This window comes from Scaptodrosophila lebanonensis, unplaced genomic scaffold (genome assembly GCF_003285725.1).
Source record: "Scaptodrosophila lebanonensis strain 11010-0011.00,11010-0021.00 unplaced genomic scaffold, SlebRS2 tig00001412-arrow-pilon, whole genome shotgun sequence".
In the NCBI taxonomy this organism is placed as follows: Eukaryota; Metazoa; Arthropoda; class Insecta; order Diptera; family Drosophilidae; genus Scaptodrosophila; species Scaptodrosophila lebanonensis.
Genome location: NW_022060739.1, coordinates 5,970,893 through 5,993,642, shown reverse-complemented (window position 1 = coordinate 5,993,642; position 22,750 = coordinate 5,970,893). Strand labels below are relative to the sequence as shown.

The 22,750-nt window shown below is 37.5% G+C and overlaps 1 protein-coding gene across 4 annotated transcripts in view; it reads left to right on the top strand.

Moving 5' to 3' along the window:
• LOC115631292 (cullin-3) overlaps window positions 1–21,056 on the top strand; it is a 31,524-nt gene extending 10,468 nt beyond the window's left edge. The window contains exons 1-11 of one of the 4 annotated variants that reach the window (XM_030528007.1): window positions 12,049–12,154; window positions 12,875–13,218; window positions 15,632–16,015; window positions 16,584–17,345; window positions 17,408–17,578; window positions 17,653–17,823; window positions 17,896–18,010; window positions 18,078–18,220; window positions 18,854–19,077; window positions 19,145–19,283; window positions 19,536–19,688. In XM_030528007.1, coding sequence (XP_030383867.1) covers window positions 13,159–13,218; window positions 15,632–16,015; window positions 16,584–17,345; window positions 17,408–17,578; window positions 17,653–17,823; window positions 17,896–18,010; window positions 18,078–18,220; window positions 18,854–19,077; window positions 19,145–19,283; window positions 19,536–19,688 — 2,322 coding nt within the window. In that variant the 5' untranslated portion in view covers window positions 12,049–12,154; window positions 12,875–13,158. Of the gene's footprint in view, window positions 1–12,048; window positions 12,155–12,415; window positions 12,531–12,874; window positions 13,219–14,185; window positions 15,546–15,631; window positions 16,016–16,583; window positions 17,346–17,407; window positions 17,579–17,652; window positions 17,824–17,895; window positions 18,011–18,077; window positions 18,221–18,853; window positions 19,078–19,144; window positions 19,284–19,535 lie in introns of those variants that run through there. The other 3 variants (XM_030528008.1, XM_030528009.1, XM_030528006.1) reach the window with 3 other exon arrangements.
• The last annotated feature ends 1,694 nt before the right edge of the window (window positions 21,057–22,750 follow it).

Genomic DNA, 22,750 nt, shown 5'->3' with positions numbered 1-22,750 from the left:
CTCGACTGCCCGCTCATAATTGAGGAGCAAGAACACGAACCTTGGCACCCGATGGCCAGTCTTCATGTAATCGCATTTGTCAGCCAGCAAGCCAACGAATGCAATTTGCCTAAAAACATGGCCAACAATTGTAGCCTAAGCACAGCCCCTCCCACCACCTCCCCACCCATAATTCCGGGCAAAAAAGCAAAACTTGACAGCAAACAATGCAAAAATGAACACGAAATTGCAGTGCCTGTTGCTGTGGCTGTGGCAGTCCTCTTAAAAGTCCTTCTTGAGAGTTCCATGTTCCTGGCTTTGATGTCTTTGTGTGCTTATAATTAAATTGTAAAATTGGACAAAATACAAAATAGGTAGCGCAGGCAGGTGTTTGCAATTGAAGGCCAAGCATTTTTGATACAACAAATTTAATTTATTTGTAAAAGGGTATCAACAAAACTATGTTTAAATACAATAAAGGCTTCAATGCACAATTTCACAATCTAACTTGCAGGCATAGGCACAAGCTGCAAATGTTTTATTTCATTTTATAGTTGTCGATTGAAAAATGTGAAGGGAAAAACAAATAGAATGTCAAAACAACACAAAGGCATATTTACATTTCTCTTAAATCTTGAATCCTTGCTAAGGATAGCAGTAATTCAACCAGCTCGTTTAGTGTTAATAGCTAACAGGAGTCGAGCAGGCCCGACTCTGAAATACCCTGCACCCAAGCAAACTTTCGCCGCAGAAGAAAGAAATAAAAAGAAGATGAAGAAGGCCAAAACCGAGTAGTGGAGTGAAATGGTTTCCCTAAAAAATGTTCTTCGAGTTCAACTATTTGAATGAAATTTGAAACAAAAGTAGAGAATTATTTATTTAGTTCAACTATTTGAATGAAATTTGAAACAAGAGTAGGGAATTATTTATTTAGTTCAACTATTTGGATGACATTTGAAACAAGAGTAGAGAATTATTTATTTAGTTCAACTATTTGGATGAAATTTGAAACAAGAGTAGGGAATTGTTTATTTCTAACACGGTTTATGTAGCTTTGTAAATACAGTCGGCATTGACGAAATTCTGTAGCGGGAGGAGATATATGCCCAGATAAATGGAAAGTCTATATACCAAGTTTGGTCAAAATAGACTGATGTGTTGGATTCCCATATATATAATAGCACTAATCTCGCTTTGTAGAAACTGATATCCTGTTTTCTATCAATAGCACAATATAATAATTACTTCCAGAACGGTTTAATAGAATTGACTTTGTTTAATATCACAGGGAATCAGCCTACTATATAATAATGACTGTTATCTATTACAAAAAAAAACCAACTTAACAAAAAATATAACATATTGCAAGATTTTCATACTGATATAAAGTTTTGAGTATGACAAGTTTAAAGCGTTATTAAAAGCTTCTTAATCTGGAAGATGCCTGGCCAGTCTGATGCGATGAGATTCAAATCGTAGATTTGTTTGAGAACAAGTTTAGAGAACGGAAGATCAGTTTAAATTAAATCAAAATATTATATCCGACATAATTGTCAAGGCTCGTTCCACTCCTTATTGTCAAGGCTCGTTCCACTCCTTATGAATTCATCGTACCTGCCCGATAAATATTTATTTATGATTTTTAAAAGAAGAAGTTCATATGGAATGCATTTCTAATTTGAACTTTACTTGGTTCTAACAATCAAAGAAGAATGTGTAAAGGGCTTTTTTGGTACCTGATTTCATTATTTTGTCTCAACCCTTCTAGTGTAGTTCTTGACTAGCTAGAAATTAAAAAGAACAAAAAAACCAATTTTCAAACAGATCTTTTCTTCAAAAAACTCCCTAAAATTAAATTGGGGAGCATAACAGGGAGAGGTAAAAGTTATATTACAGCTGTTATTACAACAGATCCAAGATAATAAAAATTTGCTGCGAAATTTAAAAAATGCCAGCTAAATGAAGAGAAGGAATAGCTAAATCAACTGATGCTCTTCCATGTGCAATTCATAATTATTTCTGAAGAGGGTAAATAGTTCAGTCCTGTTCCAAGTCCATTTTAAAAATACTTGTATTCTACCGATTAGTAAAGGAGTTAATAAACATAAAAACGGTATAGCTAAGTATATTAGTATAATTGCCAAACATCAAATTATGAAATGGTTTTTTCTAAACTTCCTTTCTACTACTTATATTTCCATTTTTGAACTTTTGTATTTAAAGCAACCAAACAGGCCTTCAGAGCAGGAGACATACAGCAACACACTTATCTCAATTCCACACTTCAAACATTGTTCAGTCCAAATAAAATCTCTTACATAGTTTTGCGCAAAAGCAATCTATTGAAGGCATTTCGGAAGCATTGGAAGCATTTTCAAATAATCAAAAGTAAAACCCAATTTAAAAATGCAGTAAGGGGCAAAAAATAATCGAAGCAATTTAGTTTTGATAACGAGCATTCAATTTGCATTCGGCAGCCATATGATGTTTCCCTTTAGATACTCAATTGCACTAAACATTTAATGAGCCATTTTCAATGGCTGGGAAAACGATTTGAAAACCACCCACAGCCACAAAACCCTAACCCAGGCCGGTCGAGATGAGGCCAAACCTAAGCAGCAACCAAAACCTCAGCACTGCAACATCATCAAGACGCAGGCTCTTCCAATTCAAGGAAGGACATGTCTAATGGGTTAGCAGCAGGCAGTGAGGAAGGCAGACCGATAGGCCAACAGGCCGACAGGCACTCAGAGAGGCAGACAGGCAGACAGGCAGGCAGCCAGTCAGCCTGCCAAGTCGGTCAGGTCGGTCGAACAGAACTTAATTGCATTTAAATTGCCACTTGTGTTATGTTAACAAATAATTAGTTGCCAATTGGGCATGAAAACGGAGCGGGCGGGCAGAGCACCACCAACTGAAGTCGAACCGAAAACTGTGAATCGAGCAAAACCCAATCGTCATACTACACACCCAGATACAGGGTGATTGAAAAATGGTGCGTATTGAAAACTTTGGAAGCCCAAACTTGTTTAAACAGTTGATGAAGAAGTTCCAAAAATGAAAGACATTTTATTACTTCTATTGGTGTAGAACACTGCTGCCATAATTTTTTGAACAAAAAAAGCTAGATTGTCAAAAATCAAGCTAAAAATACGCCAAATCTTAGGCAAAATAGGCTGGTTTTCTTGGTTAATTTTAAGGAAATATCTGTTTTAAATTCTAATTTCATAATAAATAATATTAATATGGGTTTCTTGTAAAAATAATAATAGAAAATTCACATTAAATTCCAATAAAAGCTAAAATTTGTAAACTCTGTAGTTGATTTATGATTTTAATCAAACTCACTTCTCTCACTCTTCGTCAGGATAATAAGGAATTTTTGAGGCAATATATATTTGAAGCAGAATTTGTTTAAACCGTTTGTTTCACCCGGACGGACTTTAAGCCAAAATTATAACGTTTTTTCGCTATTCTGCCAAGCATAAAACTAAATGTCTTTATATTCCCTTTTGACTTCTCCAATATTTGAAATATATGGTGGAAAATCAAGTAGAGCTAAAAAAAAGACTAAAAAAATATTTTTAAAGCAACTCGCTATTTTTGAATTTTTCACGCACTGGCATTTAAAAAAAAATCAGATCTATCGGGGAAAAAGCTGAAATAGCAGCACTTCCATTTTGCCATCTTCTATATGATCAAAAGAATAAGATTAGGAGTCCCACGAACTGATTTTGTGCAGTAACTGGACCCACAGATATAATCTATAACTAATCAGTGTTCGGTGCTAAAACCCTATTTTAACAGTTAATGGAGAAGTTGCATAAATTACAGAAAAGTCTCTAATAAATAATAAAAATATCTTATTACAGGGCCGTCATTTTACAGTATTTGATAGAAATATAATATAATTAGGAGTCCCACGAAATAGTTTTCTTAGTTATAACTAGTCAATGTTCCATGGCAAAAAACATTATTTTTAACAGTTGATGGAGAAGTTTCATAAATAAGAGACATTTTATTACTTTAATTGCTGAAGACTTACTAAAAAACAGGTCTATCATTTTACCATATGCATATCAGTAAAATAGAATAGGATTAGGAGTCCCACGAAATTGTTTTGTGCAGTAGAAAATCTAATGCTTAAACGTTATTTTAAAAGTTGATGGAATTAGAGACATTTCATTATTTCCATTGATATGACTTACTTATGAACAGGGCCGTCTTTTTCAAGTATTTGATAGAAATAGAATAGAATTAGGAGTCCTACGAAATGGTTTTGAATAACCTGTACATATTCGAAATTGGGTAAAATTTAACATTCAAGTACTCCAAAACTTGTTGAATTCAACGCTAGGTCGAATAACGAAGGTGTTGAACAAACATATTCATCATTTAAAATTCTTTGTTTTGATTTAATTTAGTTTTAACATACAAATAATAAACTTGTTCTAGTTATTATTATAGTAGATTTTTTAAAGCTGCTTTTGCTTTATTTAAGTTTAAATTTAAACAAGAATTTGTTTTTTTGCAAATATATTGAACAGTTTAGTTTATTATTATTATTATTATTATTTCGCACACCTAGTCAGTCGTTGTTGGTTGCTTTAACATAAAAAAGATGCTTTCGAGATTTAAAAAAAACTTAAAATGGTGCTCGACATTCGTGTTTAATATTAACTTTTAACATTAAGAATTCTCCGCCCTCAATTTTCATAAAGAAATACTTAATAAAATTAATATAAATCTTATACAATTCTATTGTTTTCCACAACGTTATTTATTCATATCGTGTTTCTACTTTTCAGTGCACCTCATTCCACATTTAAAAAGCGTGTTTCTGCTTGTAAAGTGTAGTGTTTTAAAAAACACAAACTTTCCCAACACTATCAATATTATTTACAATCTATTTTAAATGGAATTGGTGTAACAAGCCACCCTGTAGTAGTTATATCCAGATCTGCTATCAAAGAGCACACACAAACACCCACGCGAACAGAACGTCTCTTAAGATGAGACACACATACATACATACATATACTATATATAACACATTTATATAAATGCATATATATATGTAGACAAGCTGACAAGCCACAGCACCCACTGAAATCGGCGAGCGTTGGTTCATTTGCATAAGCTGCCATGACCAGCGCGAGCGGAAGTGAAAAGTGCTGGCGGGCATGGTCGGACCCGGTTGAAAAGCCATTGAAACCCATACAAATGCAACTGCATTCGGCAAATACGAGGCACGTATATATACACACACACACATACGCACACCCATACACACATATTATGAATTCTCATGCGGCAACTGCGTTTCATGGCTAACGTTCTTGATTAGGTGGCATAAATCCTGCACACAAATGCCAAATACTTAGCCATGTCTTGTTTATGCATTAAGCGATAACTGGAGTAGGACTTAAGGATAACATCTTGCTGCTCTGGGAGGAGGGTGGCGGACAATGAAAAATGCATTCAGCTCACAAGAATTCAATAAAGAAGTTCTCCATAAAATATGCAATCATGTGCTTCTGTGTGTGTCTGTGTGGGAAAGTTTCGAATTTGCAGAAATTAATTATTTGTTATTCTCCAGCCAGGAACAGGAAGAACACGGGGAAGAAGAAGAGGCTGTGCTGACCACAGCAACGGAAGCCAGCAAATGTGCCAAACTCTACAGAGATTAAATAAAGGTCGCAAGTTGCATGAAAATGTTGAACGAGCGATGCAGACAAAAGCAAGGACGAGGCCTCATAGGCCAATATATTCAACGATGGGACTAAAGGACAACGCAACGGCAGTCATCAATATCCTGTCAAGCGCAACAAGCAAATTTTCGGCAAAATTAAATGCACAATGGATGGAAATGAAATCAGAAACACTATGAAAGTTTTATAATAATAATAATATTTAAAGTCAAAACAGACTGGCCTGTTAACGTCACTCCAAACTCGATTAACTTATTAACTTAAGAAAAACGAAATTTAAGAAAAACGGTTTGAGCTTCTAAGCTTTTCACTTTTGTGCCAGCTTTCTTCACACTTTTGTTCCATTTTTGCTGCACTTTCCATTCACTTCTGTTCCAGTACTCTTTTACGCTTTTGTTCCAGTTTTCTTTACACGTTTATTGCACTTTAAAGTCAACCCTTCTGCTTTTAATTCACCTTTGTTCCACTTTTATTTCATTGTTGCTTCCACTTTTGCTCCACTTTCCTTACACTTTTGTTCCACTATATTTCCATTTTTGTTTTTCTATTTTGTTCCACTATGATTCCATTCCATTCCACTTTCTTTTTACTTTTGTTCCCATTGAAGATTTACCTTACACTTTTGATTAACTATTTTTCCATTTTTTTCTCTTTTGTTCCACTATGATTCCATTCTATTCCACTTTTGTTTCATCTATCTTTTTACTTTTGTTCTCATTGAAGATTTACCTTTCACTTTTGCTTCACTTTTGTTTCAGGCTTTTTGTTTCAGCTTTCTTTCCACTTCAGTTCCAGCATTGCTTTTACTTTTGTTCCACGTTAAAGTTTGTTCCACCTTTGTTCCAGTTTTATTTCAGCTTTTTCCCATCTTATGTTCCAGTTTCGTTTTCACATGTATTTCCTTAAACTTTAAGACTCCACTCTGTCGCCACTTTCGTTTCATTTATTTTCCAGTTTTCTTTACACTTTTATTCCAAAAATGCCAGTTTCTTTCCGCTTTTATTCAAATTTTTGAAACTAAAGACGTGTTTCTTTTTATTATAACTAATTAGTCAACCATGAACAAATACATAAATTTAGAAGAATACGTCTTTAATAGAGGTATGGAAAATTTAAACTAGTAGCGAGGACAACAATATAACCATTCTATGTATGGTTAATTCAAATTGTGTTGATTGCTTCACATATGTATGTGCCTTATTTTTTTTGCAATTTTTTGGACAATTTCTCAATTCTCACCACTGTGCCGTCTTGGCCCAATCAGGCATCTTGGCGAGCTGCTAACCTGAAACGAGGCTGTAAAGCTGTGAAGCAGTGAAGCGATGAAGCGTGCGGAAATTTGGGTAATATGGAATGCATGCCAAGAAATGTGAATTACACAAAGTGTGCGCAGATTAAAGGACGTTAGCTTAGTGGTAGACATGGCCATAGACACGCCCAGCTCAGACGCCTTCGCACAAACTTGCTGAAAAGCAAACTTAATGCAATCAAGTTTAGTGCAGACCGCAGGCAAACAACGAAGCACCGAAGAGACGATGAGTCTGCCAGTTATGATGATGGGCGGCAGTTCCTTGGGACTTACCTGCGGTGCATTTTTAAACAATTTACATAATAATTATCGAAGGAACTGCAGCAGACGAATGGCAACCACAATAAGGGGGTTACAAGGGGAATGGGGAATGGGGGATGAGAAAGTTGACTGCATTTTGAAATATTGAAAAAGTTGAGCAAGTTGCCAAGATGGGTTGCGCTCCTTCGTTTCGGCCAACTAATTAAAATTGCGAAAGAAGCTACAAAGAAAATTGCATAGAAATTTATATCGCTGGCAGCTGGAGCGAAATCCCTTCACTTTGTCAAATAATCCGCGACACGCTGTCGAAACTTTAAGTCAATCAGCAAAAACAATTTTTGAAAAGTGTTTCAGCTAAGTAAAGGACAAAAGTGGCAGCGGGGTCGTGCTGTGCTGCTGAAACTTAGAGCGCAGATTTTGAAAAATATTTGACATTTACATTGTGCGCCAGTGGGGAGACTTCCGTGGAAGAAGCAGAGCTGTTTATGGGGGAGTGGCGGGACGACTCTTGCGCTTGTTTAACTTAAATTGCTTTACGGAGGCAGGCGGTGGTGCTGGCGCTGGCGCTGGCGACGTCTAGCGAAACAAAAACCCAACAACTGCAACTTTGCTCAATGCACTTCCGTTTCCGCTTTGGCTACGTCTTTGGCAGACACCATTTTCGTTAACCAGCCCGTCCTCTCTTCGCACACCACTCACAGCCAAAGTTTGGCATTGTTGTCTTTCGCATTGCTCGCGGCAATCACTTGGCCCGCACGCCCTTACCCTGCCCTACCCCGCCATCTTCTCCAGCATCACTCTTTTCCCGCACATTCAACCGCCAAACACTTCCGCTCGCTTCCTTTTGTGTGGATGTGGCTTGCTGGCCAAGAAGCGGGCGGGCCGCAGTTCAAGTATAAAACGCAGCTTTTTTCCAAAATTTATTTTAAACGCTCGCCCTGATTTCACCCCAAGGACCTGGAACCCTTTTTGATTGAGCAATTAGAGAAATGTGTTGGCAACGGCCAAAAAGGAAATATCGAAAAGTGTTGGGCAACATTAATTGAGCGCTTTCACGAAAGTGTCAGAAACACGACGCTTATTTCATAATTCAATGCTGTTGCTTGTCAGGACCGCTCGCTGCCGCGCCTCCTGCCGATGCTTTTGTCATTCCTGCACATTAAGGAGAAATCCACAGACAGTCGGTGGTGAATGGCGCCAACCGCAGTCATGATTAGTGGTTAAATGACTTTTGAACCAATGTAGGTATGCCTCTCCCTGTGTTTGTGTGCGTGTGTGTGTTTGCATTCGTATAGGTGCGTTGACATCAGTGACCACCAATACCAAGGGCGTAGGCAGCTTTTACCAAAGGGGGGGGACCAAAAAATTAAATGCATTTAAAAAATAATTTATGCATATGATCAATGAAAAAACTTCAAGAAATCCAACTCACTTCCATTCTAAGCCGAAATAGTGCGTTATAATAATGAACGTGTGGTCGACTTTGTATGGATACATTTTTTTTTAGGTGGTGGAAACGGCCCCCCTGCCTACGCCCTTGACCAATACGGTTTTCATTTGCATCTTAAAATGCAAAGACATACATATAGTAAGTTGTATTTGGCATTAAAGCTTTGACGTGGCATTTGTGCAAATTTTTGGGGTTCCTAAAAAAGAATAAAATATCCTAAACAGCGATTTTGTAGACTCAGTTTCAATACCAACACTATATAACCAGAAATACAGTTTATGTCCGGATTTCAAGCAAATGTTGTAGTTGAATGCAAATTTTTGATGAACTCTCAGATTAGGGATACAATGGATATAAACATAGTTTAAAGACATAGCTTTTCAACAATTGCTTAGCTCCACAATTACTTATTTAATAAGAAGCCTGACTTTTGAATGCATCTTTAATTGCCTTAGGCGGCCAACAAGTTTTTTTTTAGGAAAAATATATAGAAACACCAAATAAAACTATTGCTCCTTCATATAAAATGTTTCTTTTCTTTGAGGTCTCAACTGAACCTTTAGTTTCTGTCAATTTTTCCTCGAATTGCTAGTTAAAGGTTGGGCATAAAGGACGTAGCAGCTCGACTTATTTAGGCTTTCCCTAAACTATTCCTAAACAGCTGCCATTTGCTGTTCACCATTATCGTCGTTTTGAAACATTTAAATAAGAAATAAGAATTAAGCAGAAATGCAACACAATTTAAATTAAAAACCGCATACTTTTCGAAATGATTCTTCAATTAAAGTTCTTATTGTAAAAATGCATGTTAAAAACTAAAATAAATACAAAGAGTATAAAAGCACAATTTACAGAGAAGGGGGAGCACTTTTAAGAAGGCACTGTATTATATAAATTCTTAAAGCAATCGTTTTTCACAACAACATCTCAGCTTAGCAGCTTTTAGACAAAGTCTCTCTAAAATTGATTTAAATGCATACGAGTAAGTATTCTAGTAAATCAATATCCAGAAGCTACAATTATCTATGAAACGAATCAAACCAATTGATAATAATATTTATTGACTCGAATTCAATCTAAAAATATTTCCATATAATTTCCATTGTTTTTAGGAATGTCTATAATACCCATAAATGTTTTTGTTGATATACATACTCGTATTTAGTTAAAATAGTGAGTTTATATTCCAATCTTAAATTCGTTTAATTAAAAGGAGAAATGAATTATTAGACCGATTCCTGAACTTAGCCAACGATAGCTTTTGATTTAACTGTGTTTTCGAAATACTAGAATTCAATCAATATTTTAAAGCAATTTATTTTGCACGCTATTATATGAAAATATATTTTTAAATTAATTGATCAATTTATGGTTTTTAATTTGTTTCGAAATTACAGTGTATTTCTAAGTAAGAAAAATTGAAAAATTTTAAAAATTCGTAATCCGTCTCCTGTTGAGTTCGCTGAGTTGAAAGAATGTATTCCTGAATCAGATATTAAATTAATTATTAATTTTAATAAAGTGCCCCAAAACCGTTCTCAAATGTAGAAAAAAAAATGCTGCAAATGCTCCAAAAACTGTCATCTTTAAGCTTTAGAAAATAATCCACAGTTTTAAGAGCATTAATTTCTGTTTACAATAAATATTGGTGTTTTGTAAAAATATATCCATAATATCCAAGCAAACTTTCCATGATCTATGAAAGCAGCTGTGTCTTCAAAACAGTGCGATTGCCATTTGTTGTATTTTAGCGGCTTTTTTCTAAATTAACTCAACTTAAATATAGCATTTCTTACCAACAACCTGCTTAATTATCTAAATCATAATTACGTGCCATTAGTTATAAAGTAGATCTTTTCCCAGTTCAGATCAATTACTTAAGTAGCAATTGTGAAGCATTTTAATTTATTTTAAACAAGCGCAGCTGTTACCTAAGAGCCGCGCGAGCTCATCAGCTTAACAGCTGAAAACCAATGAAATGATATTAAGTGCAAGTAAAAGCCAACAGTTTAATTACAAGTGCCAATCAGCGTAGAAGAAGCCCACAAGCGACGAGCAGCTTATAACACGTTGGCCAATATCCAGCGCTATAACCACGAAAGGTTTTGTCCTTCGCACAACACCAACAACAACAAACAAAAAACAATGCAACTTTGGTTGAAAATGAAACCGCAGAAAAAAGGAGCGCCCACGTGCGCATTTTTTCTTTCATTTCTTTCTCCATCCGCTAACTGTTAATTCAAAAGCGCAAAGGACGCGCAAAATAGTGCAGGACATGATGGTGAAACGCGACTGCAGACCAAAACATTTGCACATGAAATTAGATTTAATTTTATAATAGCAAATGGTCTCGCTTTATTTCAGTAAAAAGAGAAAATCAAAGGCGAAATAAAAGCACGACTGACGCGACACGCAAAAACTACAAAAAAATGGCATCAGCAGACAGGCGGGCGCCCGGACGGACAAGAGCCGTAAAAAAGAACAACATACACAAAATGGAGTCACGTGCGTCAACATTTGAATTACCCCGCTGGGAAAATGAGACTCCACACACACACATACACACACCTCCTCAAACACGTCGCGCTAAAACCCAGACATGACTCGTGGCGTGCGAGCACTTCATCCTTAAATACTTGTATGTTTCGCCTTCAGTTCTGTTTTTCTAAAATTAGCACAAGAACTCCAAATATTGTGTAACTCGCAATAGTTTCAATGAACTATTAAAGATATAACAAAATTGGTCACAATCTTACGGCATCGTTTGCTGAGCATGTAAATGCAAATATTTGATTTAATTTAATTATTAAAATAATTGTTAATTGTATTTAATCACTATTATTGCATGTTATATTTAACAACTAAGTTACTACTTATACAGGTTGGCAAACTGTTACCTAAGCAAATATAAATAAATGTAGTGTAATGTCTAAAAATGTATAATCAAGAAACGGCATTTTTTAAATTATATGGATAAAAACAACCGTTTCATTTTTGAAATAAATCGTAATTATAAAAAAGCACTATTCATTTTCTCGCAAATCACTAAAAGCAAACAAAAATAAATATAATTAAATTCTTAGCTACTTTTGAATTACCAAGCAACAATTTTAAATTATTTAAATTCGCGCACCAACTTAAACTGTAGCATACGTTGCCGCTTATCATATGGAGCGCAACGTTTTGCAACACTTAATCAGCACAGACACGATGGATATCGATAGCTTGTCGATAAGCATTTCAACCAGTGCTGCTTGTGAGCTACATATGTGCACAGTCACGACTCACGCGCATCTCTTTCTTTGAACCATAATCAATACAATTGCAATGTGTGTAAATGTAATCATCAAGAAATTAGACAACAAAACACAGCAAGTGCAACGCGTGTGGCATATATTGCAAGTGAATTAAATCAAGCTTCTAAATCACAACGACTTAGATTGGGTAATAAGCCAAAAATTCACGAAAAAACCGCTCTAAAAGATGGCACAGCGCGGCGCGAACACGCATACACCAACAAAAACAGCAGTTTCACAAACACACCGACGCACTCACGCACGCACACACATAGACATAGAGTAGCAAGCAACATTGGTCTCTTTGCCATGTATGAAAAAAGAAACAGAAGAACAGAAACAGAAAATAAATCTATAGAAAACATATAGCACAAAAACAATAGATAATTTCAAATTTGTAGTGCAGTATTTAGTCTAAGCTCGATCTACATGATTCGACAAATTGTTGTCTAGCAATTAAATAGAATTATTAGCAGCAAACTCAGCCAACTCAGTGACGGTGACAATTTCTTTTGCAGCGCCGTGTGAGTTTTCTTTTTTCGTCGCTTTTTGCTTATGTGTGCGTGCACTGCTGTTTTACAAAACGAAACGAAAGCGTAATGCTGCCGAGTGTTTTTCAAATGTTAAAATTACTAGATAAAGACAACGACGAGAGTTGCAATCTGCAGTGCATTAGAACTAAAAATTGTACAACAAAGGAGCGACAGCGCTCTGATCTCTGCTGCCTTTCGCCATCTCTGCCGCTGTCGCTGCCGCGCTGCCTGGCTTGCTGACTTGCAAGTGTAGCCCCAAAAGCAAAAGTGCAAAACAACAAACTCTGAAATTATTTAAAACTAAATTGTTTTCTTCTCTTTTGTGACTTTTGCAGCTCCTACTAAGTTATATTTTTTAAAAGCATCGGCCTTCGCAACCCATTTGCCAACGCCTGCCAAATCCGAGACATTCAACTCCAAAAGCGGTTTGTTTACAACAACAACAGCAAAAATAACAACAATTGTACGTGCAAGGCGTTACCGCTACCCCAAAGAGAGAGATACGTCTTCTCAAGCCTTTTTTTTTTGTTAAAAATATAAATCTGCGCTGTGCGCATTCAGCTGCAAGCGCCACTAACGCGCTGGAAACGTGGAGGAGCAGTGCCGACGCCAGCAAGTCATGAATATACGGGGAAATCCTCCCAAGAAGGAGGGAAAGATGCGCATACGCGCCTTTCCGGTATGTATAATCCACAACAAGTGATACTACTAAAAACTAGATTTTATTTACGTTCGTTTGTAACGCGCGATCCGTTATCGGTTACTTAAAACGGCAGGGAAAACGGAAATTAATCTATGGATGTGCGTGCAATAATGTTTTAAAGTTGCAGATTCTGAATGGCATGTCTATGGCAAAAACAGTAAAATGTTAATGCTCTCCCGCTCTTTTCTTGCAAAATATATGTCTCTTTTTGTCGCACTGCATGCACATTTCTTAAAGATCAATCAGTGAGTTGGCAAAGAGAGGAATCGGTGAGAACCTGACCTACCTTTAGCTAATCTCTCTCCCTATCCCTGTTGGTACAATAGAGCAACAAAAAACTACTTCTCTTATAAATGTCCGATTCAGGTCAAAAATATTTCATCGGACAACAGGTTTTATGGACTGGAGGCATTAAAAAAACAATATATCGCTAGGTTTTTTAAGTTTTAAGAGTAGTTTAGCAGATAAATTCATCAGTAAAGCTGTCAGCAATTGGCGATCAAAATTGGGTTATTTCTTTTCTTATTTAAAATGTATACAAGCACTGCAGTATACAAGCTGGAATTGCTACACAAGAGACTATATATTATTCCTTATATCTGATCAGTTCAATTGATACTTACGAACCAATCTCAAAGATCTTAAGACCTGCTCTACTCGTATTATAATAACCCCTTCAGATCTCCTCGGTCACAATATAAACTGTACATGGGCTTCACCATTTTATAAAACTAGTAAGTGAAATCAGATTCAGCATAAGTTTGCAAATTAATGCTGTTTTTTGAATTACGTAATTGGCGAAATGTTTTGATTTTGATTAGATTAGAACGTAGCAGGCCAGCACGCTAGGGACAACTCATTCAACAAAATTATTTGTTTATATTCACATTGTTCAAATTCGGTCGAGGAAATTATAGTCAAAAGTATTGAAAACGAAAAAATCCCATTCTAGTTTTTAAGTTGCTCTCAAGCTCATTCCATTTTACACAAATTATTGTTCCTAAACACAATACTTGACCTGGACTTGGGCGCTAAACAGCACAAACAGGTGTAACTCCTTCATGAAGAAAAGGAACATTGTCCCAAGCGCTAAAAGATTGTGGTCGGCGCCAACACCGACGTGTTGAAGGGCAGCCCGAAGTTGACTCAAAGAAAGACGCAATTCAATTGTTTAGAGCTTGTGTGTCTGCCAAATCGCCAAAATTAGGTCCACAAACGGAAGTCGTTCTCGTGCGGCACCAGCGGGCCAACAAACCCGTCGGCTGGCGCTGGACGAACAACAACAGCAGCAGCAGCAACATCAACGGCATTCACGGCTACGTCCGCTGCCACCGCATTACCATCACCCGGAGCTGTCACAATTAGAACCGCTGGAGTTTCCGAGAAGCGCCCACATTGTTGAACATTCGTCACCACCACCACGTTATATATTCCAGCATCCGTTAGAGACAACTGGAGCGCTCGAATCCACGACCAGCGCTGGAGGCGGCGCACAATTCCAGTTCCAAATGAACAATCGGGACCAGCGTCCTAATCCCTACGTGGCGCCCTTCTCGTCCCAACAGTTCGGCCATAACAACCACAACAACAACGCCCAGAACGATCTAAATGCGCAGGCCCATTACCACAATAATCGCATAGTGGCCGGCTCGAATAACTTTAATCAGTTGCCCAGCAGCCCAAACGTTGGAGCCAACCAGGCGCCATCATTTCAACTGCTGAGCAACACTCGCAACTCACGCAACGCATTGGGTCACAGCCATTCTTCGCGTGCCGGCGCCACTGGCAACTCGCCCAGCCATGCCAGCAGCCACAACAGCAATGTCGGCATCAACAATCTCGCTCAGCCGCCCTCATCGCATCATAGTGTTCTAAATCCGGCAGCCGCTAACCTTGTGGTCGGCAATTCAACAACAGGGTCTGTGCAAATCAGTTTGCAGCCACCTCCTGGATTTCCACCGCTGCCGCAACAACAACAACAGCAGCAGCAACAACAACTACAGCTTCAGCAGCAGATGCTGCAACAGCAACAACAGTTGCAACAACTGCAACAGATGCAGCTTCAGCAGCAGCAACCGCCGTTACGTCCGGCTCCCCAACAGTCCGCTGCAACTGTGAACAACTCGCAACGACGCATACGCACCGCCTCGCGTTCCACACGCGCCGTCTCCAACTCCAACTCGGGCGTACCGCCCGTGGCCAATGTGAATCACGGAGGCACTTCGACGGGGACGACGCGTCTGCGCGAAATCTCACGCAAATATCCGCTGTGGTTGCCAGAGTATAAGCGTCGCGCCTTTAATGTTAGACCAGCCATCATTCTAAATCGACCGCCTTCAACCATAACATCTAATCACACCTTTCCCTTCCCTCCCCTCTTTCATTGCAGGCCTCCATGGACGAGAAGTACGTGGAGACGATTTGGGCTAGTTTGAAGAATGCCATACAGGAGATACAAAAGAAGAACAATTCGGGCCTATCCTTTGAGCAGCTGTATCGAAATGCCTACAACATGGTTTTGCACAAACATGGCAATCGTTTGTACTATGGTCTGCGGGAGGTCGTCTCAGAGCATTTGGAGAACAAAGTGCGACAGGATGTGCTCGAAAGTTTGCACAGCAATTTTTTGCCCAAGCTAAATCAGGCCTGGACCGATCATCAGACCTCCATGGTCATGATACGAGACATACTGATGTACATGGATCGCGTCTACGTGCAGCAAAAAGATGTGGACAACGTTTACAATCTAGGCCTGATACTGTTTCGAGATCAGGTATGTGCATAAAAAGGTTATATGGATCGGATCTCCAAAATATGATTTCAAGTGAACCATTTACTTTATTGTTTTTGGTTGTTTTTTTTTTTTTTTGCAACTTTTTGAAAAGCATTAGAAATAATAAGTATGAGATCTTAAATATATTGTGATCCCTTTTTCCTATTCCGGAAACATATAAAATAGAGATAAGTACATGATATAACTATAGAAACTGATATCTCAAACATTTCCTCCTAGAATCATTCTCCTATATTCGTTCATTTGAAACCTTCATAACCGCGTTATTATGGAATATGATTTCAACATTTCCACTTCCAGTCCAAACCTCCTAAATATTTAAACATACAATGGCTTTTCTAACCAATTGAATTCCAAGTGTTCACGATTCTTTACATATACCTTGTAGCCTGCCTTAAAATTTTAAAAATCAGCATCGCTAGGACGCTGAACTAGACTGATTCTTAAAAGATTCCGCAAATTTAGAAAATATTTTGTCTTTATGAGTCTGGAAGCTTTCCCTCACTGGAATTTTCAATTCCTAACACAATTATTTATTATTTTTCAGGTCGTACGGTTCTCCGAAATACAGAAAGCATTGCGGGAAAAACTGCTAGGAATGGTCATGGAGGAACGGCATGGCGAAGCCATCAATCATTTAGCCATTAAAAATGCCTGCACAATGCTTATAACACTCGGAATTAATTCGCGCACCGTGTATGAGGAGGACTTTGAGAAACCGTTTCTCACACAGTCCGCTGCCTTTTATAAATTTGAATCGCAGAACTTTCTTGCTGAGAACAACGCTGGCGTTTACATCAAGAAGGTGGAAGCGCGCATCACAGAGGAATCGTCGCGCGCAGCGCTTTATCTGGACAAGGATACGGAACCGCGCATTGTACGCGTAGTGGAGGAAGAACTGATTAAGAAACACATGCGTACCATCGTTGAAATGGAGAATTCGGGCGTCGTTCATATGATTAAGAACTCAAAGACCGAAGATTTGGCTTGCACATATAAATTATTCTCTCGCTTAAAAGAGGAGGGTCTTAAGGTGATAGCGGACACGATGTCAGCATATTTGCGGGAACAGGGACGCATGCTGGTTAAGGAGGAGGAAAATGGCAACACAAATCCCATAACATTTGTGCAGAATCTTCTGGATCTCAAAGACCGTTTCGATCAGTTTCTGTTTCATTCGTTCGGTAATGATCGCATCTTCAAAAATGTAATCTCATCGGACTTTGAACATTTTCTCAACTTGAACACAAAATCTCCAGAGTACTTGTCCCTATTCATTGACGATAAACTGAAAAAGGGTGGCAAGGGTGTAAGTATATTAATGAAATCGTTTAACAGTCTGATTGGTAACCACAAATGTCTAATTTTTAGATGAGCGAACAGGAGATTGAAACAATACTGGACAAGACCATGGTACTCTTCCGTTTTCTATTGGAGAAAGACGTATTTGAACGCTATTACAAGACGCATTTGGCCAAACGTTTACTTCTTAACAAATCAGTCTCTGATGATTTTGAAAAGAATATGATATCCAAATTAAAGGTTAGTGGCAAGTTAAATGGAACTAGTCCAGACAGGTATTAACGTTATCCTTTCCATTTATTTTTGCCGTACAGACTGAATGTGGCTGTCAATTCACCTCAAAGCTAGAGGGCATGTTCAAAGACATGTCTGTTTCCAATACGATCATGGATGAGTTCAAGAGCTTTGTAAATAATAATAATTTGTCATTAAGCGGCGTTGAACTGACGGTTCGCATTTTAACGACGGGTTTTTGGCCCACACAGGTGAGTCCATTTACTTTATTATGATTTCCATTTAAGAATGTCTTAAAAACCTTTTTCAATTGCAAACCACAGACAGCGACGCCAAATTGCAACATACCCTCAGCACCGCGGGAAGCGTTCGAGGTATTTAAGAAATTCTATTTAGATAAGCATTCGGGCCGCCAACTGACGTTACAACCGCAAATGGGCAAGTCTTAAAATCCATGTACCTAAATAGTAAGCCAGCTAATTTTTAAAATTAAATTTGCTATTAGGTACTGCCTACATAAATGCCATTTTCTTTGGCCGCAAAACGACGGACAGCGACAAAGACAAGGATGGTCCCAGTTCGAGTTCAAATGGCTGCACCGTGCCCACCACAACGCGCAAGCACATTCTACAAGTGTCCACCTATCAGGCAAGTGGAGTACTCTACAATCCCAACAACTTAGCTATTAATGCGAAGGGTCCATGTATATTTCTAGAGTAGAGTATATATTCCAGAGTAGTGTACTTCAAAGCTCACCATATGCCTTTTTCAAACGAATCTGTCCGGCGTTGCAGAATTTAGGTTCTGTCGGGCGGACGATAAATCCACAGCGCTCTTATGAACTGTCCGGCCTTACTTTGAAGTGGGGGAAAGCACCTTCGCCAAGACCTTCCTACCTCTGCTCAAATTCTACATTCCTAGACGAGAAAATAACTCACCTTCATTAAGGTCTTAGGGCACACAAATTGGTGCTACTGGGGGCCGTCGTCGTGCCTCTTCCATTCTCTTTCGTTAGACTTAGGCATTAAAACCAATAGTAATATTAATAAGGGTTAGTTAGATCTTTGACCAAAGTTATGGCTTAGCTTAAGGTACGGTCAATAATTTGCACAAAAATGTATCGTAACTCTATCCCTTAAAACCAATACGAAATATATATTTAAAACCCTATAGGCTTGTTTTTGCCTATCAAGCTTTTTAACTGACGCCATTCATTAGGGAAATTTTAAGATATCCAAAAATAAGAGTTAGATCCTTTTGTAATCCTCCACTTTTTCACAGATGTGCGTCTTATTGCTGTTCAATAACCGTGATGTGCTCACCTATGATGACATACATCAGGAGACAGACATACCCGAGCGGGAGCTGGTGCGCGCGTTACAGTCGTTATCGATGGGAAAACCAGCGCAACGTTTGCTGGTCCGTAACAGCAAGACGAAAACAAAGGAAATTGATCCAACGGACGAGTTCTATGTGAACGATGCGTTTGTGTCAAAGTTCCATAGGTATGTGTGGTATCCTTTATGCTATGTTTAATGAAACGAAAATAAACAAATGAATATTCTATTGCAGAGTTAAGATACAAACTGTAGCTGCCAAGGGTGAATCAGAGCCGGAACGAAAAGAGACGCGTGGCAAAGTAGATGAGGATCGAAAACATGAAATTGAAGCGGCTATTGTGCGAATTATGAAGGCGCGCAAGCGCATGGCGGTAAGTTCTGGCCGGGGATAGAGAAACAAAATAGATATAGCTTATTTATTTTTAAAATGCAAAACAGAATTGTAACTATTTCATAGCTTATGGAATTCATTCCAATATGTAAAAAGTTGGGAAATATGAGCCCCGAATCTTAATGATATTTGATGAATCCTTTCCAAACCACTACTAAACAAATATTTAATTATTATTACTACCTATTATTTATTTTTACTTAAACGATGTTTTGTTTTCTATTTTTTACAGCACAATCTACTTGTATCGGATGTGACACTGCAACTTAAGTCGCGTTTCTTACCATCACCCGTATTTATTAAGAAACGTATTGAGGGCCTTATCGAGCGCGAATATTTGGCGCGAACGCCTGAAGATCGCAAAGTTTATGTTTACTTGGCCTAAGCAGCAACAAGCTAACTCATTTAGGCAGGCAACACTCTAATTTGTAAACAGTCGACACTGCGAAGGCATAAACACCGATACAGCCACACCCACTCAGTTACTCCTTCATGAACAATTGCAACCAATATTTATTCGAAACGCATCAAGAAGACATTCGCGCGTACCCTTCCACAAAACAATAGAAAAGAAAGAATGAAGAGAACTATAAGCCGCACGACGGACGCTTTTGCAAACTGGGAAATAGAAGCGAGATAGATAAAGGCAAATACGCAGTTACAGTTAGGTTTAATAAGCTATTTTGACCAACCAATGTCTATATGGAACATATATATATATAAATAACTCAAATAGATCCATCCCAATACCCACAATCATCATTTCTAGTGTGACAAGACGTTACATATTCGAATTGTGAAAATGGTTCATTTACAAACATGAAACGAAACTTCAAAATTTAACAGTAGGAACGCAAGAGCAGCTGACAAAATCCTCGACTATATAATTTAAATTTGGCAATAAACCATATTTTTGGCCTCACATACATACAAACACACAATTGCACATACGAACACACACACATAGGAACTCGCTTTCACATTACATTCATTTCTCAATGATGCACGCAACGAAATCAATAGACATTACAAGAGAAATGAATATTAATTATAAGCAGCAGAGTAACAAAAAGGAAACTAAACAAAATAAAAAATAATATAAAATAAAACCATTTTAAATATAGCTAAAAAGAAACAAACAATTAATAAATTTATAAATGAATTATTAATTAATTTAGTAAGCGTTTGATGTAATTTTTACGTCTTACGTGCGTCTATTCAAAATTCTTGTGCTTGTGTTGTGGGTCTCCAACAACAGCCAGCCGACTAACACAGCCTTATATGAGATTTATGTGAACCGATTTTTCTATGTGCTTAACGAAAACTTAAAACCGATTTGTCTTTAATGATTAGTGTTTCGTTTCCATTACTTTTTCATCGAGGAGCGCAACACATACATGATCCTTTGCGAACCAACAAATTTAAGCATGTAGTTCATCTAAGGCCGACTAATTAGTTAAAACATGAATTTCCAACTCTACTTATGTATTCAGTGTTTTGTTTGCTAAACATTTGTATTGAATTTTAATTGATTGCGCATTGCGCTTTGGTTTTTAATTATAAGATAAATGAAAAAAACAAAAAAACGTGAAAGCAGTAAACACAATTTTGAGAGTTGAGAGCCCCATTATACTTTAAGCAGCATACATCTAATTTGTGAATGAGGAGAGCAGAAGAAAAACATTGTACATACATGATTTTTTGTTCTTTACGTATTAAAAGGTACATTAATAAAACATATATGAGCGTTAAATGCATCATTCATATGTAAAGTATGATTTCAAATATGTCATTTTCCTTTATTTCATGGGATCTATAAAATTCTACAGGTAGTATGTATGCTCTGGAGCTGTCCTTATTGAAGGCCGTTAAGACTGGAGTCATGTGCGCCTTAACTGTTAAGAAGAGGAATAAATAAAAAGCTTTTTACACCCTGCAAAACAAACCCATTAAGCATCTGGGAAAACCTTTCTATCATCTGGGCTTTGTGACCCTTTAAATTTTTGCCAAAACGTCGCTTAAAAACCAATCGCTCATCATAATCAAGCAGCGCCATGTACTAAAAGGCCTCTGGGGGAAGTTGGTCTAGCGTCGAGCGGACTGTCCATAGGGAAACCATTTTTTTCCTTATTTTCTAGCTATTTCAGATACGCTTTGAACAAACGTCAGCATTGGCGGTGTTGTTTTTTAGATTATTTCTGTTCTTTATTCCATTAGGTCTACTCAAGTCTTTGTTTATTATTAAGCAGAAATAAATAACAACTGCCGAGCGACATTACAATGGATAAGAATTAATCTGTTCTGGGCATACAGCTAGTGGCCTGATAGTAACTACATAATGCCCACATGGCACCACCGATTATAAAACCATTTAGACATCAACTGTTTAATATGGTACTTTTTATACCCTCTACCCTAAGAGTATACTAATTTAGTGCGAATGTACGTAACGCACAGAAGGAGGCTAAGCAAACCCCACCAAAATTTTTCTATTCTTGATCAGGATGGCAAGACTTGTCGATATAGAAATGTACGTCCGTCTGTATGATCGCAAGGATCTCAGGAAGTACAAGAGCTGGAATATCCAAACTTGGTATACATGTTCCCCTAGGCTCCCGCTATTAGTGATTTTATGAGATAAATCCCGTAGCTTGTTTCGACAATCTAGTTAGTGCTTATCTGCCATCGTGTCAACTTGCATCGTTTTAGGTCAATTATTAAAATGTTTTCTCTTATTTTTAATTTAACCCTAGCTTTCCATTCTTGTTGTATAAATGGAACATGAAAGTAAAGGGAACACAAATAGCAGGAGTTATATTTTTAGTATTAGGTAGAAAATATAGAGATCTACTGAAATCTATTTGCAAATATTGTCAATAAGCTAGATAGCAAGCACAGCTTGTAGGTAAGTGTATTCACGTATTTATTCGGATATTATATCTAAATAATACACAATCATACGCGTATACATAGTATATGGGAAAACTCTAATTAGGAAAAATTAATTAGGATCACAGACAGACAACCGCAGGCCAACTTGTCTGCTCGTGCTGATTACAAATTGTAAACGTAAACAAACATTTCACTTAGACACAACCAAAAACTACAATCCCAAAAAATTATACATAATAAGTAGTTTAACAACAACATCTGATTATCGACTGAACGCGAATACTCGAACTCGAAAAAAGTATCTATTAGATATGATAATTAGCACTTCTTTGGTGATCCAAAAGCTTTACACTCTTCACATTTCAATGTGAAAGCGGGAGAGACAATTTTGAAGCGAAGAAATAAATAGACACGCGAACAAAGTTTTGTGAGAAATTAAGAGATTGCAAGGTACTAGGTGCGAAATTTTAAACTTGTTCTAGAGCTTTCGATTAAGACCTTGCTTAATTGGTAGCTTTGCTATTTAGTAAATAATTTATGCAAATATTACAAAAA